General features: G+C 43.1%; 1 protein-coding gene across 5 annotated transcripts in view; it reads left to right on the forward strand.

Annotated features, from left to right (window-relative positions):
• The window catches only part of BOLA3 (bolA family member 3), a 51873-nt gene that overhangs the window by 16933 nt on the left and 20543 nt on the right, over positions 1–14397 (forward strand). The window contains exons 4-5 of one of the 5 annotated variants that reach the window (XR_009054586.1): positions 7117–7178; positions 7347–7486. The exons of 1 other annotated variant lie outside the window; for it this stretch is intronic. Coding sequence is in view for 2 of the 4 variants with exons in the window: in XM_057740786.1 (XP_057596769.1) it covers positions 57–122 (66 nt within the window). In the remaining 2 variants the exon portion in view is untranslated. Of the gene's footprint in view, positions 1–56; positions 2933–7116; positions 7179–7346; positions 7487–14397 lie in introns of those variants that run through there. 3 more of the 5 variants (XR_009054587.1, XM_057740787.1, XM_057740786.1) reach the window with 3 other exon arrangements.

Below are 14397 nucleotides of genomic sequence, written 5' to 3' on the forward strand. Positions count from 1 at the left end.
TTGTTGTAATCAATGTCAAATACAAAACAATGATGATGCTCTTCTGCTTTCCTTAGGCACTAAAAGAAGAAATCAAAGGTATGCACGGATTGCGGATATTTACCTCTGTCCCCAAACACTGACCACGCCCTGGCTGCGTAGATGTTGCTGCTAAAACCTTGGATGAATCTTATTGCCACCATTCTTTCCTAGGCATATGACAAAAAACTTATCTATTTTGTGCATAGACATTTCCATATTGTAATTATAGAAGAATATGGTATCTATTTAGATTTTAATTAAAGGCAACAGACAACTAAAAATTTTTTTCATTACAAAAATATTTGTTGAATCCTGTGTGTACTAGGCAACATTTTTAATATGCGGATAATGTAATTAATAGAAGCAGACCAAGAAAGACTATATGCAATTTGTAAAGAGTCATGCATGATGCTTTTAGTTCCTTTATTTCAGAAGCATGTCCTTTTGTTCAACGTGATCTTGTCTTTGAACAGCTCTGTCCTGATGGAAGAGGCAGAATGGGGTGCCAGCTTCCTTGTCTTGTCAAGAAACTTTCTTGTTTCTTCTCTGTGAAACTGCTCAGGTCCCTTAATCTTACCAAAAAGAAAAGACCCTTTGGTTTTGCTCTTCCCTCTCTTTCCTTTTCCCTCCAAACTTTACAAGAATGATCTTGGACCCTCAAGTTTCTTACTTCCTGGAGCGGACTCTGAGGAGTGTGGACTGCCTGGATCAGGGTCTTCTTCAAGTTTGAAGATCCCCCACCCTTTGCATCTTGGTGGGAGGTTGAGCCCACCTCCCATGACAGAAGCTAAAAAGGCTCGCTTTCCTAGCTCCTTGGCAAACAAGGCACAAGCAGATGACCTAGACTCAGCCAATCACATGGATCTGCCTTGAACTTTGCATTGGGAGCAAGTGACAGTGAGAAGCGGGGCAGTGATGTGTCCATTTTGGCAGCTGTGGCAGCAATGTCCAGTGTCCTGGGAGGTGTCGGTGTTATAGGCCACTGTCTCTGGAGTCCATGGTAATAGTCACAGTGTCTGCAGCATGATTTGGGCTCTGGCCACAGTCTTCCTCCTCCAGCCCATTTTCAGAAGCTGCTTCGTCAGTGTTCCCAGAAATGCTATGATTATCACCATATCCTTTCACTAAATTCTTTTCTGCTCACATCGGCCTGGTCAGTGTCTGTTGCTTACAACCGAGAGCCCTGATGGGTTCACCTGCCCCTCACAGTGTGGCTCCTGCCCTCCTGCTCCCATCTCCACTGGACAGCTTTCTGAGAAATCACATCCTCTGCTGCTCTCAGTCCTCCACATGACCCGTCACCATAGTGATGGCAGGTTGACCATCCACTCCTCCCTCAGACTCCTCCTTTGTGTTTCATGGAACTGACCATCAGAGAAATCACTGGTCACTATCAGTTCTTAAGATCCTTCTTACCTCCCTAAGAAATATAAAAGTATGTAGGTAAAACAACCTTGAGCCTCAGACCTTTTGGAGCAGCACAAATTTTAAATATTCTGTTCACATACTGTGCCCTCATTTTTTTGGTTTAAAATTATTCTCTAACCCCAGAGTGTAGGGGAGGGATTGGTGTCCTGCCAAGGCAGAACTGCCTTTTACATGGCATAGATTCACTCAGTTGTATCAGAGTTGAAAAGAGAGGATAAAACAACTCCTGAGGGCCTAGGGCACCTCTAAAAGAGCTAGACACCTCAGGATAGCTTTTAGGTGGTATAGTGAGGAAATGCCTAAGTCCCAGAGGCAAGAAGAAGGCAGTGAGAACAGAGAGACCACAGAATTAGATACATGTTGATTACCTGTGTGGAGCCTAATTGTCCTCCTCTTGAGGGTGGACTGGACATAGTGATCTGCTTCTGAAGAACAGATTGGACTTCCCTGGTGGTGCAGTGGTTAAGAATCTGGCTGCCAATGCAGGGGACACGGGTTCAAGCCCTGGTCTGGGAAGATCCCACATGCCACAAAGCAACTAAGCCTGTGAGCTAAAACTACTGAGCCTGTGCTCTAGGGCCCACGTGCCACAACTACTGAGCCCACACAGCTAGAGACCATGCTCCGCAACAAGAAGCCACCGCACTGAGAAGCCCCCGCTCGCCACAACTAGAGAAAAGCCCACACACAGCAATGATGACCCAATGCAGCCTAAGTAAATAAGTAGATAGCTAAGACCTTTAAAAATAAATTAAATAATAAATAACAGATTAAAGTGGAAGTGACAGTGAGCATCTTCAGAGATTAGGTCATAAAAGGCACTGTGGCTTCCTCCATGCTCTTTTGGATCTCTTACTCTAGGGGAAGGTAGCTGCCATGTTGTGAGGACACCCAAGCAGCCTGTGGAGAGGTCCACGTGGTGAGGGACCAAGGTCTCTTATCAACAGCCAAAGAAGTAGGCCCACCAGCAGCCCATAGAGAACTGAGCCTTCTGCCAAGACAAGAGCCTTTCATCTTGGTAGTGTATCCTTCCAAGTCCGTCACAGTCAAGCCTTCAGAAAACTGTAGCCCCAGCTGACACCTTGACTGCAAACAGCTGGAACCACTCAGCTAGGCTACTCCTCAATTCCTCACCAATAGAAACTGAGATAATAAACATTTGTTGTTTCCAACCATGAAATTCTGGGGTGAATTTTTATGCAGCAATAGGTAACTGATACGCTTGTGAATTACTAGGAGGACACGGGATTACACATATTGAAGGAAAGGTTGAACCAAACTGCAGAAAGGACAGGGTTACAGCTAAATGTCAGAAACGAACACCGCGGCCACCAGGGCTCCTTGCCTCTCCTGTCTGCTTCTCTCTGCAGATCAGCTTTATTGTCTCAAACTGTAAATCAGCGTTCACCACATGCTGCCAGTATATGACTGGCTATTGTGCCAGTAGCTCTTTTTTTTTTAATAAATTTATTTATTTATTTTATTGGTTGTGTTGGGTCTTTTTTTGCTATGCGAGGGCTTTCTTTTTAGTTGTGGTGAGTGGGGGCGACTCTTCATTGTGGTGCACGGGCTCCTCATTGCCGTGGCTTCTCGTTGCGGAGCACGGGCTCTAGGTGCGTGGGCTTCAGTAGTTGCAGCACATGGGCTCAATAGTGGCTGGCGGCATGTGGGATCTTCCTGGAGCAGGGATCGAACCCGTGTCCCCTGCATTGGCAGGCGGATTCTCAACCACTGCGCCACCTAGGAAGCCCTGTGCCAGCAGCTCTTAATTTTTGTATCTTAATGTGCAGGTCATGAGAAGGACAGACTTTCCTTCCAACTTCCCCTTCACAGGATGCCATGTAGGGCCTCTGATCAGCCCAACATGAATCAGGAGCCACACTGACTAATCAGCTGGAGTCCAAGAGTCACAGTACAGTCCAGCCTCTCTCTCTGGACTCTGGCTTGGAGTGGAGGGAGGAACCCCAACAGAACAATAGGGGATCTATTCTCCAAAGCAGAGACTGGGGACAAAACAACAGGTATTCTCAACTGGAGGAAAAGCTGAGTGGGAGAATAGGGAGAAAAGGCCTTGTAGGAGTGTGGGGACACTAGAGAAATGGACTCTTCCCTCTGCTTTACCACACCCCCACCCCAGAGGACTCTATAGACCCAGTGAAATGTGTCAGTACTACCACTTCACAAGTCTGCTCCCAAATGTAGCAAGAGCTTTTTAAAGTCCCCCCATGCATCCGCCTGCAAACACACACACACACACACACACACACACACACACACACACACACACAAAGTTGTTCTTACTCTCTAATTAAAGGGCAAGTTGGGAGAGGAATCACAGGGTTTCTTTTAGTTGACTGACTAAAAAGAAATTGTTTAATGTTAGCGGCCACAGTATATACATTGCATCTGATACAGCCAACTCCTAGAGTTTAAGTGCTACTTACAGAAACTGCTGAATTAAGATCATACATTTTCTGAGTCAAGTGTCCTTTTAGAGATAGTGTACAGTTTTCCCGTGGAAAATCCAAAGCGTCCTAGGGTAGGTGCTTGCTAACTAAGCAAGCCAACATAAGCAAGGGGCACTGCCTGGTCCACAGCCCTCCCCCAGGCCTGTTTTGTTCCATGGGTTCCTGTGGTGCCCCCTCACCCCTGATTAGAGCACCCAACTAGCAGTTGTGGGACACGCTGGCTTGCAACCAGTGGCAGTGGCAGGGGGGTCAACAGATTTAATTTCCTTTCTTGGGAATCCAAACTGGAAATGGTGAGTAAATGACCAAAGGAGAGCTAATAGCTGGTGGAAAGCTCTGGGCAAACAAATCTGGTTCAACTCGAGAAACATGGAGAGGATCACTCAAGGAGAAGTGGAAGCTGAAAAAAACGGCCTGAGAGCTATTGGCAAGTCCGACTTAACAGGAAGTCAACACTAGGAAATAAAGACAGGGCGATTCTCAACCTACTGCAAATCAGAACCACCTCGGGTACTTTATTTCATTTTTATTTTTTCCCTCGGGTATTTTTAAAATACCCATATCTATGGTATGGGAGGCGCCTGGCCTCCCAGGTGTAAGAGGCCAGCTAGTAAGGGGTGGGTAGTGTGGACGCCACAGCCCAAGTTAAAGACAGACTCCCTTAGAGCCCCAGGAGTCGGGACCCACCCCCCAGACTCCTTCCCTCTGCCCGCTCCCGGTTGAGGCCCGCCCCGCACACCCGCTTCCCCCTCTAGGGAGCTGCTGCGCATGCGCCACCTCCGCCCCTACCGTCCAGGAGGAGCCGCTCCCACGCCCTTAACTGCACAGCGTAAGGCGCTGCAGTGCGTGACGCCCAGGAGCCAGGCGCATCCCCGACCTAACCTGGACGGAGGGGACGCTGACCCGGGAGGGATGCGGCCCGCAGGATCCAGGGCCAACGAGCCGGGCCTGCCCCAGCCGCGACCCTCTCCGGGGCGCCGCCGCGAGCCGTCGGGAGCGGAGCCCGCCGGTTTTCCCGCCTTGCGCTTTCTCGCGCAACTCAGACTCGCCGGCGCGCGGCGGAGACTCGGGCTGGGGTCCGGGGCCACGGCTCCGCGGAGCCCGAAGACCCAGCTGCCCCACCCCCGCCTCCGCGGGGCTCCCGGCACCCCTCTCCCGGCCGCGGCGGGGCCTCCGCCCTTCGCCCGCAGAGCCAGGCTTGGACGCCTGTCCGCGCATTTGCTGGTAGGGTTGTCTGCCGTTAGGCACCTCATGTCAGGGACCTTAGGCGGTGGTAAATACCCTGACACTGTGAACTTAAAAGAATAGTCATGTGCTTTAATTTTTTTGAGAAAAACTTAATATTTATTAGAGTGGCAGATAAGACGGTACAAGGAAAAAGTGCCAGACGGTTTCATTTCTTTTGTAATAAGAATAAAGAGAAACAGTCATGTTGACCTTTATTCAAACGATTTCTTCAGAACCCAAGCATCTAATAGCCTCATGTGTCTCATCCAGCAGGCAGCCTCCCTGGCAGTTATGAAAATAAGGAGGTCGTTAGCGAGCAGAATAACCACCTAAACAAATGGATAAAAGAGTAAAAAGTTAGAACAACTGAAGTTCAAGTCATCGCTTTAGGTGTTTGTTTTTTATAAGCAGTTTTTAGAACAGTTTATATTGACTATAACAGTTTTAAAAACAGTTTTAGATTTACAGAAAAAAAGAGATAGTATGGAGAGTTCCTCTATACCCCAGTTTCCATGATGTCTCACCCAGGTATCACCTCCATAACACCACATTACTCTTAGTCGTAGTGTCTCCTAAGGCTCCTCTCCTTCAAGACAGTTTCTCAAAATTCCGTTGTTTCTGATGACTCTTTAAATAGCAGTACGTACAAATATATTCAACTATAGGTGTGTTTGATTGAAAGCAATTTTTAAAAATATATTTATTTTTGGCTGCATTGGATCTTTGTTGCTGTATACGGGCTTTCTCTAGTTGTGGTGAGCGGGGGCTACTCTTTGTTGGGGTGCTGGGGCTTCTCATTGTGGTGGCTTCTCTGGTTGTGGGGCACAGGCTCTAGGCTTGAGGGCTTCAGTAGTTGCAGCACGCAGGCTCAGTAATTGTGGCTCTTGGGCTCCGTAGAGTGCAGTCTCAGTAGTTGTGGAGCACGGGCTTAGTTGCTCCAAGGCATGTGGGATCTTCCCAGATCAGGGATCAAACCCGTGTCCCCTGCATTGGCAGGCAGGTTCTTAACCACTGCACCACCAGGGAAGTCCCCATCATATTTATTATTAAAATTCATAACCAGACCTGCACCTTACTCTCCTGACTTTGCTCCTCTGTGTAATTGGTGTCTGTATTCTTCCAGCCTTGTGCACAGTTATTTGGGACTGAGATTTTTGTGCCTTCCACTCTTGTCAGGTCTATCCACTTGGTGCTGGGAGCCTGCCTTCAACCTCAGCCAGCCAGACTTCAAGTTTCTGGGCCTCCAGTCACAGTTTTCCTATATATGTGTATACGAAACTATACACATATATTTGTGACCCAAACTGGCTGGGTCTCCCATTTGAGGATTCTTTAGACAGTCACACTTCATCTTTATTATACCAGCTCTTTGATCCATCTCCATTTGGATTTCTTTATTTGAGTCACTGATTTTCTTTATATAACTTTTTCCTTCTTTGTTGAAATGAAAGATTACTGAAACCCTCTGATGTTGCACTCCCCCCGCCCCCCCCCACTCGTTAGATGTTTTTTTTTAAATTTTATTTTTTTAAAATTCTACTTATTTAACACGTTAGGGTTTTAAAGCAGTGAATTTGGGATTTGAAGATCATGAAGTAATGGAAACCATGAGTTCCCTTTACTGTGTGGGAGACTTACTTATTTTTATGAACAGCCATAAATTTCCTTTGGATTTGCTATCAGATTTGACCTCTAGTTTGCCTTCTCTGGAATTTGAAAGACCATTCCCAGACACAGTACACTTCATTGGCTGCATGTCATCCTCAGATGTCTCCAGGAGGCTCAAACTCTGACTTGAAACTTTCTACTACCAACTGTGACATTTGTCTGATCATCAATTCAGCTACCTTAACTATGGTATCCAAGCATTTCCCACTGATTGCTATTGCCTATTGATCGGCCTCTGCATGTCTTCATTGATTCTTCAAGTCTCACTGTCTTTCTTTCCTCCATCTCTTGTATTTTCTGAAAGATGTTGGATATACGAGGATGGTAATATTCATGCAGGTCCTGGTCAAATTTCTTGAAGACGTGGTGAGTAATCTGCTTTGCTGTCCTCTGCTATTGGTGATGCTTTTGAGTTTGTTGGTGTGCCTTTTCAGCACCTACCTTTTAAAACACTCATGTCAACATGATTTTTTTTTTCCAAAATACTCCTATGTTGTGTCAGTCTTTTGGAGCCTCACACATACTGTCTTTTAGTTGATTTACGTTGCTTCCAGCAAGTGTCTATCGGTGGCTCTGCCTTCTGTGCATCATGAGAAGTGCGATTTCCACTTCTGCTCCGGTCTTCAACATAGCCCAGTAACTCCACGGTGACCTGTGAAGTCAAGTTCTCCAAGGTAAGTTCATGCTGCCCAGGGTGACCGCTCATTTCGCTCCAGGGTAGGAAGGAACGCTTTGCATGATGAGTATATTTGTATTCGTCTTCCTCCTTGCAGTTCTTTTTAGGTTAGTATTTCTTCAAAAGATTTCCAAGAAATCTTGCATGCCGCCAAGTCCTGCAGGGTCTCCCCCCCACCCTCCCCCCAGTAGATCTGCACCAGGACCACCCGACCCACCGCCTGCCACGGCCTCTTGCGCGCTTTAGTTTGTAAATGACTGGGATGTTCTCCTGAGTCCAGAAGCAAGCGCTCAAGCTCTGTCCAGGTGAAGGGTGCACAGGTCCGGGAGGGAAAGGCGGAGGGCTACGGACGTCGCCTGCAACCCTGGCCCCGGCCCCAGCAGGATGGAGAGCCCCAGAGGGAGGTCCGACGGGTCTCTGGGATGCAGCATCCTGAGAGGAGCCTGGAGGTCCAAGAGGCCCTCTTAACATAAAAAGGGAGGTGGCCCATGGGTGGTCCCAGAGCACTTCTGGTAACGGGGCCCGTGGATCACTATCGAGCCTTCCCGCTGGTACCTCAAGCCTGACTTACCTCTGCCTCCTCATTCTCTGCTCTCTCAGCCACCCCTAAACCAGCCTGTACCTCCCAACCTCCTTGCCCTGTTCTTGGTAGAAGTGGACCACACACATTCAGTCCATACGGCAAAATAAATGTTAAGCCAAAGCCAACCATAAAATGGAATGCCATCATCTGAGAATTAACTTCAGAGATAATTAACATAAATAATCTGATATTTTATGGTTCAAAATTCAACTTAAAACTTAAAATTATATACTAGGGTGCACAGACAATATCTCAGATATGTCAGGCTTAGATTGTTCCTGTGGTCCTTATGTCACACATTTGTGGAAAGAAGCAAATGTTTATACTCACATCATATCACATCATTGATATCATTAACCTTAATTGACGGAGGAGATTTTTCAGTAAAATTTTCCAGAAGGAACTTTGTTCCTAAGATTCGTAGCTTGAATAGAAATTTAAAAAACCCTTTGGTTTTTGCTAAAAAATATTTGGCAGACTGTAAGCTACCTTTTGTTTATTTAAAATTTTAGCTTCCTCAAAAAGCCAGAAAAAGAACAACAAAATTAACCAAATAAAGAGCAAGGAAGGAAAGGATAAGCATAAAAGCATAAATTAATGAGGTAGGAAACAAAAGATAGTGGAAATAGGGTCTTCCTAGGTGGTACAGTGGTTAAGAATCCGCCTGCCAATGCAGGGGACACGGGTTCGATCCCTGCTGCAGGAAGATCCCACATGCCACGGAGCAACTAAGCCCGTGTGCCGCAACTACTGAGCCTGCGCTTTAGAGCCCATGAGCCACAACTATTGAGCCCATGTGCTGCAACTACTGAAGCCCACGTGCCTAGAGCCCGTGCTCCGCAACAAGAGAAACCACGGCAATGAGGAGCCCGCGCAGCACAACGCAGAGGAGCCCCCACTAGCCGCAACCAAATAAAGCCCACGCACAGCAAAAAAAGACCCAACACAGCCAATTAAATAAATACATTTCTTTTAAAAATTTAGTTAAAAAAAAAGATAGTGGAAATAATAAATCAAAATTCTAATTCTTTTGGAAAAAATTAACAAGATCAACAAACCAATAGCTAAACTAATTAAGAAAAAAAGGAAAGAAAGCACAGAAATACAAACTAAGAAGGGGCATAGGGGAAATAACCACTGGAATGGAAGAAACTAAAAAAATATATGATACTATTTTGTACAACTTTATATATATAAATATAAATGAATATCAAAACTACAATGAAATAGCACTTTACACCCACGAGGACTGCTAGAATAAAAATCATGAACAATAACAAGTTTGGAGAGAATGTGGAGACATTTGAACTGTCATACATGCTGGTGGTGCAGCTGTTTTGGAAAACAGTCTGACAGTTTCTCAAACAGTTAAACATAGAGTTACTGTATGACCCAGCAATTCCACCCCTAAGTATCTACCCAAAAGAAGTAAAACCATGTACCGACACAAAATCGTGTACATGAACGTTCATATCTTTGTTCATAATAGCCAAAAAGTAGAAACAAAACAAATGTCCATCAACTGATGAATGGGTAAACAAAATGTGCTATATTTATACAATGGAATATTATTAAACCATAGAAAGGAATGAAGTAGTGATACATGTGACAAATATGAATGAACCTTGAAATCATTATGCCTAGTGAAAGAAGCCAGACACAAAAGACCACATGTTATACGATTCCATTTACATGAAAAGTCCGGAGTAGGCAAATTCTTAGAAAAAGAGAGTAGATAGGATTAGGGATAAGATGTGACTACTAATGGCTGTGGAGTTTCTTTCTGAGGTGATGAAATATTCTGGAGTTATATAGTGTTGATCCACACACAACGTTGTGAATATACTGGAAAAACCACTGAATTATACACTTGAAAAGGGTGAAACTTACTTAAGCTTTGTGAATTATATCTCAATAAAGCTGTTTTTTTATAAGCCATATAAAAGTGGAGGTAAGAGAATAAGAAAGAACTCTATAAACCTCTATAAATAAGGAATAATTTCCAGCTTATGTTGTTAAGATATAAAAGTGTAATCAACTGGAAGCAACCCTGATGTCCATGAACTAGTACAGGGATGAGGGATAAACATCGTTCTGGCCACACAACAAAATGGTACACAGCAATAATAAGGAAGGAACAGCTAGTATTTTTAACAACAATTATGAATCTCACTTTCATTAGGCTAAGTGAAAGAGGCCAGATGATACAAAGGGCTAAATACTGTCTTGATACCATTTCTATGATATTCTAGAAAAGGTAAAATATTAGAGGAATTAAATCAGTGTTTGCCAGAGGCTGGGAATGGAAGAAGAGGATTGACTGCAAAGGGACAGGGAATTTACTGGGGTGATGGACATGTTCTGTATCTTGGTTTTGATGGTGGTTACCTAGTTTGACACATCGGCATCAATCAAACTCTGCACTTAAAAGGAGTGAATATATTGTACTTCAATAAACCTTCCTTTAAAAAAAAACCAAAGCTTGAAAGTATATTTCATGTGTTGGCTTTTGTTTAAACAAGGGAAATAAAAGTCTATATTGTGTCTGCTTATTTTTGTAAAAGTAAAGATTGGAAAGATAAAGCTGAAATTTAATGAAATTGGCTTATCTAGAGGGGCTAGATGGGAGTGGAGAGGGAGTAAAAGAGAAGAGAATGATACTCTTCTGAATACATCTTTTTCATATAGTTTTGACTTTTTAACTGTTAGTATTTTACATATTCAAAAAATGAAAATAAATCGATGAGGATGGGGAAAATACTTAACATTTAAAAATGAACCTAGCTGTAAGTCAAATTGATAACAGACTCATTCATACAGAAGAAAAAATATGATTAGTTCAAGTAACTTTGAACACAGTCCTCTTAATTGGACACTCTGAGAATAAAAAATCTGCAAAGAAATCTTGAATTTTACTTGATAGTTTTGCTGTTGGTAGTGGTATGAGTGTAACAATTCTGAAACTATTTTGTGTGTATCCTAGGACTGAGCAAATGACTAAATATGTAGATACTGTTGGGAGTAAATGTTTTCACTGTAGGAAAAGGGAGATATTGAGAGAGAGAATTAGCCCCTGACAGCTGGGAGCTGACCTGGCACCTGCAGCTAAGCTGTGGTGTTTATTAAAAGTAAACAATTTCACAGAACACCAATATCAGACAAGGCCACTCTGTGGTGGTGATGGATCCAAATAAAAACAGGGCCACCTCATAATCACGTCCAAACACAGACAAAAACTTGAACATTGTTTAAACCACAAAAACGACCTAACACTGTGATTGGCAGCCTTGTTCCCGTGCTTCTCTCTTTCTAGCTAAGAATTAAGATACCTGCCCATAGAATTAGCCCTGCCTCCTTACAGCCATATCCAGAGCAAAGCCCACTCCCTCAAACCTTCCTCCATAATCACCCAACACAAGCCCAAATCCTGATAAGTCCTTTCTGACACCTTCCCCTGGAACATCCCATGGCTCCCCAAGTTGAGCAGTGTCCCTTGTTGCAGCAGGTCAGTAAATCTAACTTTGTTCAACTATAGGTGTGCTCCTGGTGGCCTTTGGCTGATGAAGGAAATTTACAATACAGATGTGGAACACAGAATGCAGAGGAAAAGCCCTGTGGTGTTAGAATGGAATTAGGGTTATCCATTTGAATTCATGGTGGTTTTTGTTTTTTTGTTTTTGTTTTTTTTAAATGTGTTCATGTATCTCCTAAATCTGTCCGCTGAAAGGGCTAGGAAATGATACTCCAAGAAGCACTGGACATGAATATCTCCCAGATTTTGATTTCTAAATATTTCCCATTTAAAAAGAAGCAAGGCTTCTTGGAGAAATGGCTGATTCCAGGACTGGGGCAGCGAAAGTGCAAGATAAGTCTGGAATAGATTGTGTGACAGAAAACAAGAAAACACTGTCAAAGGTCACGGGCATGAGCTTGAGGGGCTGCCACTGGTTAAAGCTGAGACAACTTGTGTGTCAAAAATGAATAATTTAAGGATGTAATTATAAATAAGAATCTATGAGTTCATAGTACTACTACTATCACTACTAATATAAAAAGGAGGGAGAAGGAAAAGTGGTTTCTTAGAAGAATGCCAATCAATAAATGTAGGGAAAAGGAATCATAAATTGGAAAATTATGGTTTTTGTAACAACCATGGTTAATAATTGATTCACACAAGAATCAATGGAAACTAAAACCACTGAGTGGGCACCCTGCAATAAACACCGCATTTTCCTTCACGACAAACAAACAAAATCCCACCATTAGGTGAAAGATTATTGGGGAACAGGTTACTCATACAATTTCAAAGCATCACCTCACAAATTACTGATTTATAACAAAGGGGAAATTTTTCAGGCACCTCTGCAATTCTGCTGGACACCGCCTGAGCTAAATGACAAGCTTAACTTTACCAATAACAGCACATGGGCACCTCTTCCTGTGAGGTACCGAGAAGGACACATTGGGTAGGATTCCTGTCAAATTGGCTTGGCCTGAATTTAATAAGAAAGACAAACCAAAATTGAAGGGCATTCTGCAAAGCAATTGACCGGAACCCTTAAAAGATGACAATATCACAAAAGAAAAAAGTGACAGGGCAACAGTGGCAGCATTAAGGGAGATGAAAGAAACACTACAACTAAATGCACTATGTGATTTTGGACTGGCTCCTGATTTAGGGAGGAAAACCATAGTTATAAGGGACATTATTACAACCATTGGATATGATCTAATGTATGACGTCTATATTAGATAATATTATACTGATGTTAAGTTTCCTGAGTGCAATAATTGTACTTTTATCATGAAGAATGACTTCATTCTTAGCAGACACAGGCAGAAGGACTTAGAGGAAAGTGTCCTGATGTCTGCAATGAATTCTCAAATGGTTCATCAAAAAATACGTATAGGTAAATATATATGTAAATGTAAATATACATATATATGCAAACATAAACATTTATGTATATGTAGGGATGTATATGTGTGTCTGTGTATATGTGTGGGTGTTGAGAGCGCGAGACAAGAAAATGTAACTAAACGCTAATGGCGAATCTAGGTAAAGGGCATGTGGGGGTATTATAGTATTTGCAATCTTTCTATAAATTTGACATTTTTTAAAACAGACTTCAAAAATTTCAGCTTTCATGTATTCAAAAGTATAAAAAATTTTTTTCTTTAAACTAGTTTTTAAAAAGGCCATTGCTTGGCAGGACATGGAAGCAACCTAAATGCCCATCAACAAATGAATGGATACAGAAGATGTGGCATATATATACAATGGAATATTACTCAGCTATAAAAAGGGATGAGATGGAGCTATATGTAATGAGGTGGATAGAACTACAATCTGTCATACATAGTGAAGTAAGTCAGAAAGAGAAGGACAAATATTGTATGCTAACTCACATATACGGAATCTAAAAAGGGTACTGATGAACTCAGTGACAAGAACAAGGACGCAGATACAGAGAATGGACTGGAGGACTCAAGGTATGGGAGGGGGCGGGGGGTGAAGGGGAAACTGAGACGAAGCGAGAGAGTAGCACAGACATATATATACTACCAAATGTAAAATAGTCAGTGGGAAGTTGTTGTATAACAAAGGGAGTCCAACTCGAGGATGGAAGATGCCTTAGAGGACTGGGGCAGGGAGGGTGGGGGGGACTCGAGGTGGGGGAGCCAAGGAAGGGAGGGAATACGGGGATATGTGTATAAAAACAGATGATTGAACCTGGTGTACCCCCGAAAAAAAATAAATAAATAAAAAATTAAAAAAAAAAAAAAAAGGCCATTGCTTGGGAGTCAGATTAGTAAATTAAAATGAGTACCTAACTTTTTCCAACAGTTTCTCTTTTTCATCATATTCCTTATTATGTTGGGTTGAAGCTCCCTGAACATGGATATTTCAGTACGTAATCTTGGAATTTTTTTCTCCTTGTAATGTTTTGAGATAGAAAATGTATATTGATGATGTTTTAATTCATCCAAATGTGAAGCGCAGAATTCCCAAATAGTATTTTCTCTTGAAAGCCTCATGACCTAAATGTAACTAAATAACTAAAATATTTGGTTCTTTTTTTATATAAATTTACTTATTTTTGGCTGCTTTGGGTCTTTGTTGCTGTGCATGGGTTTTCTCTAGTTGCAGTGAGCGGGGGCTACTCTTAGTTGCGGTGCATGGGCTTATTGCAGTGGCTTCTCTTGTTGCAGAGCATGGACTGTAGGCGCGCAGGCTTTAGTAGTGTGGTACATGGGCTCAGTAGTTGTTGCTTGCAGGATCTAGAGCGCAGGCTTAGTAGTTGCAGTGCACGGGCTTAGTTGCT

Source organism: Hippopotamus amphibius, chromosome 7 (genome assembly GCF_030028045.1).
Source record: "Hippopotamus amphibius kiboko isolate mHipAmp2 chromosome 7, mHipAmp2.hap2, whole genome shotgun sequence".
In the NCBI taxonomy this organism is placed as follows: Eukaryota; Metazoa; Chordata; class Mammalia; order Artiodactyla; family Hippopotamidae; genus Hippopotamus; species Hippopotamus amphibius.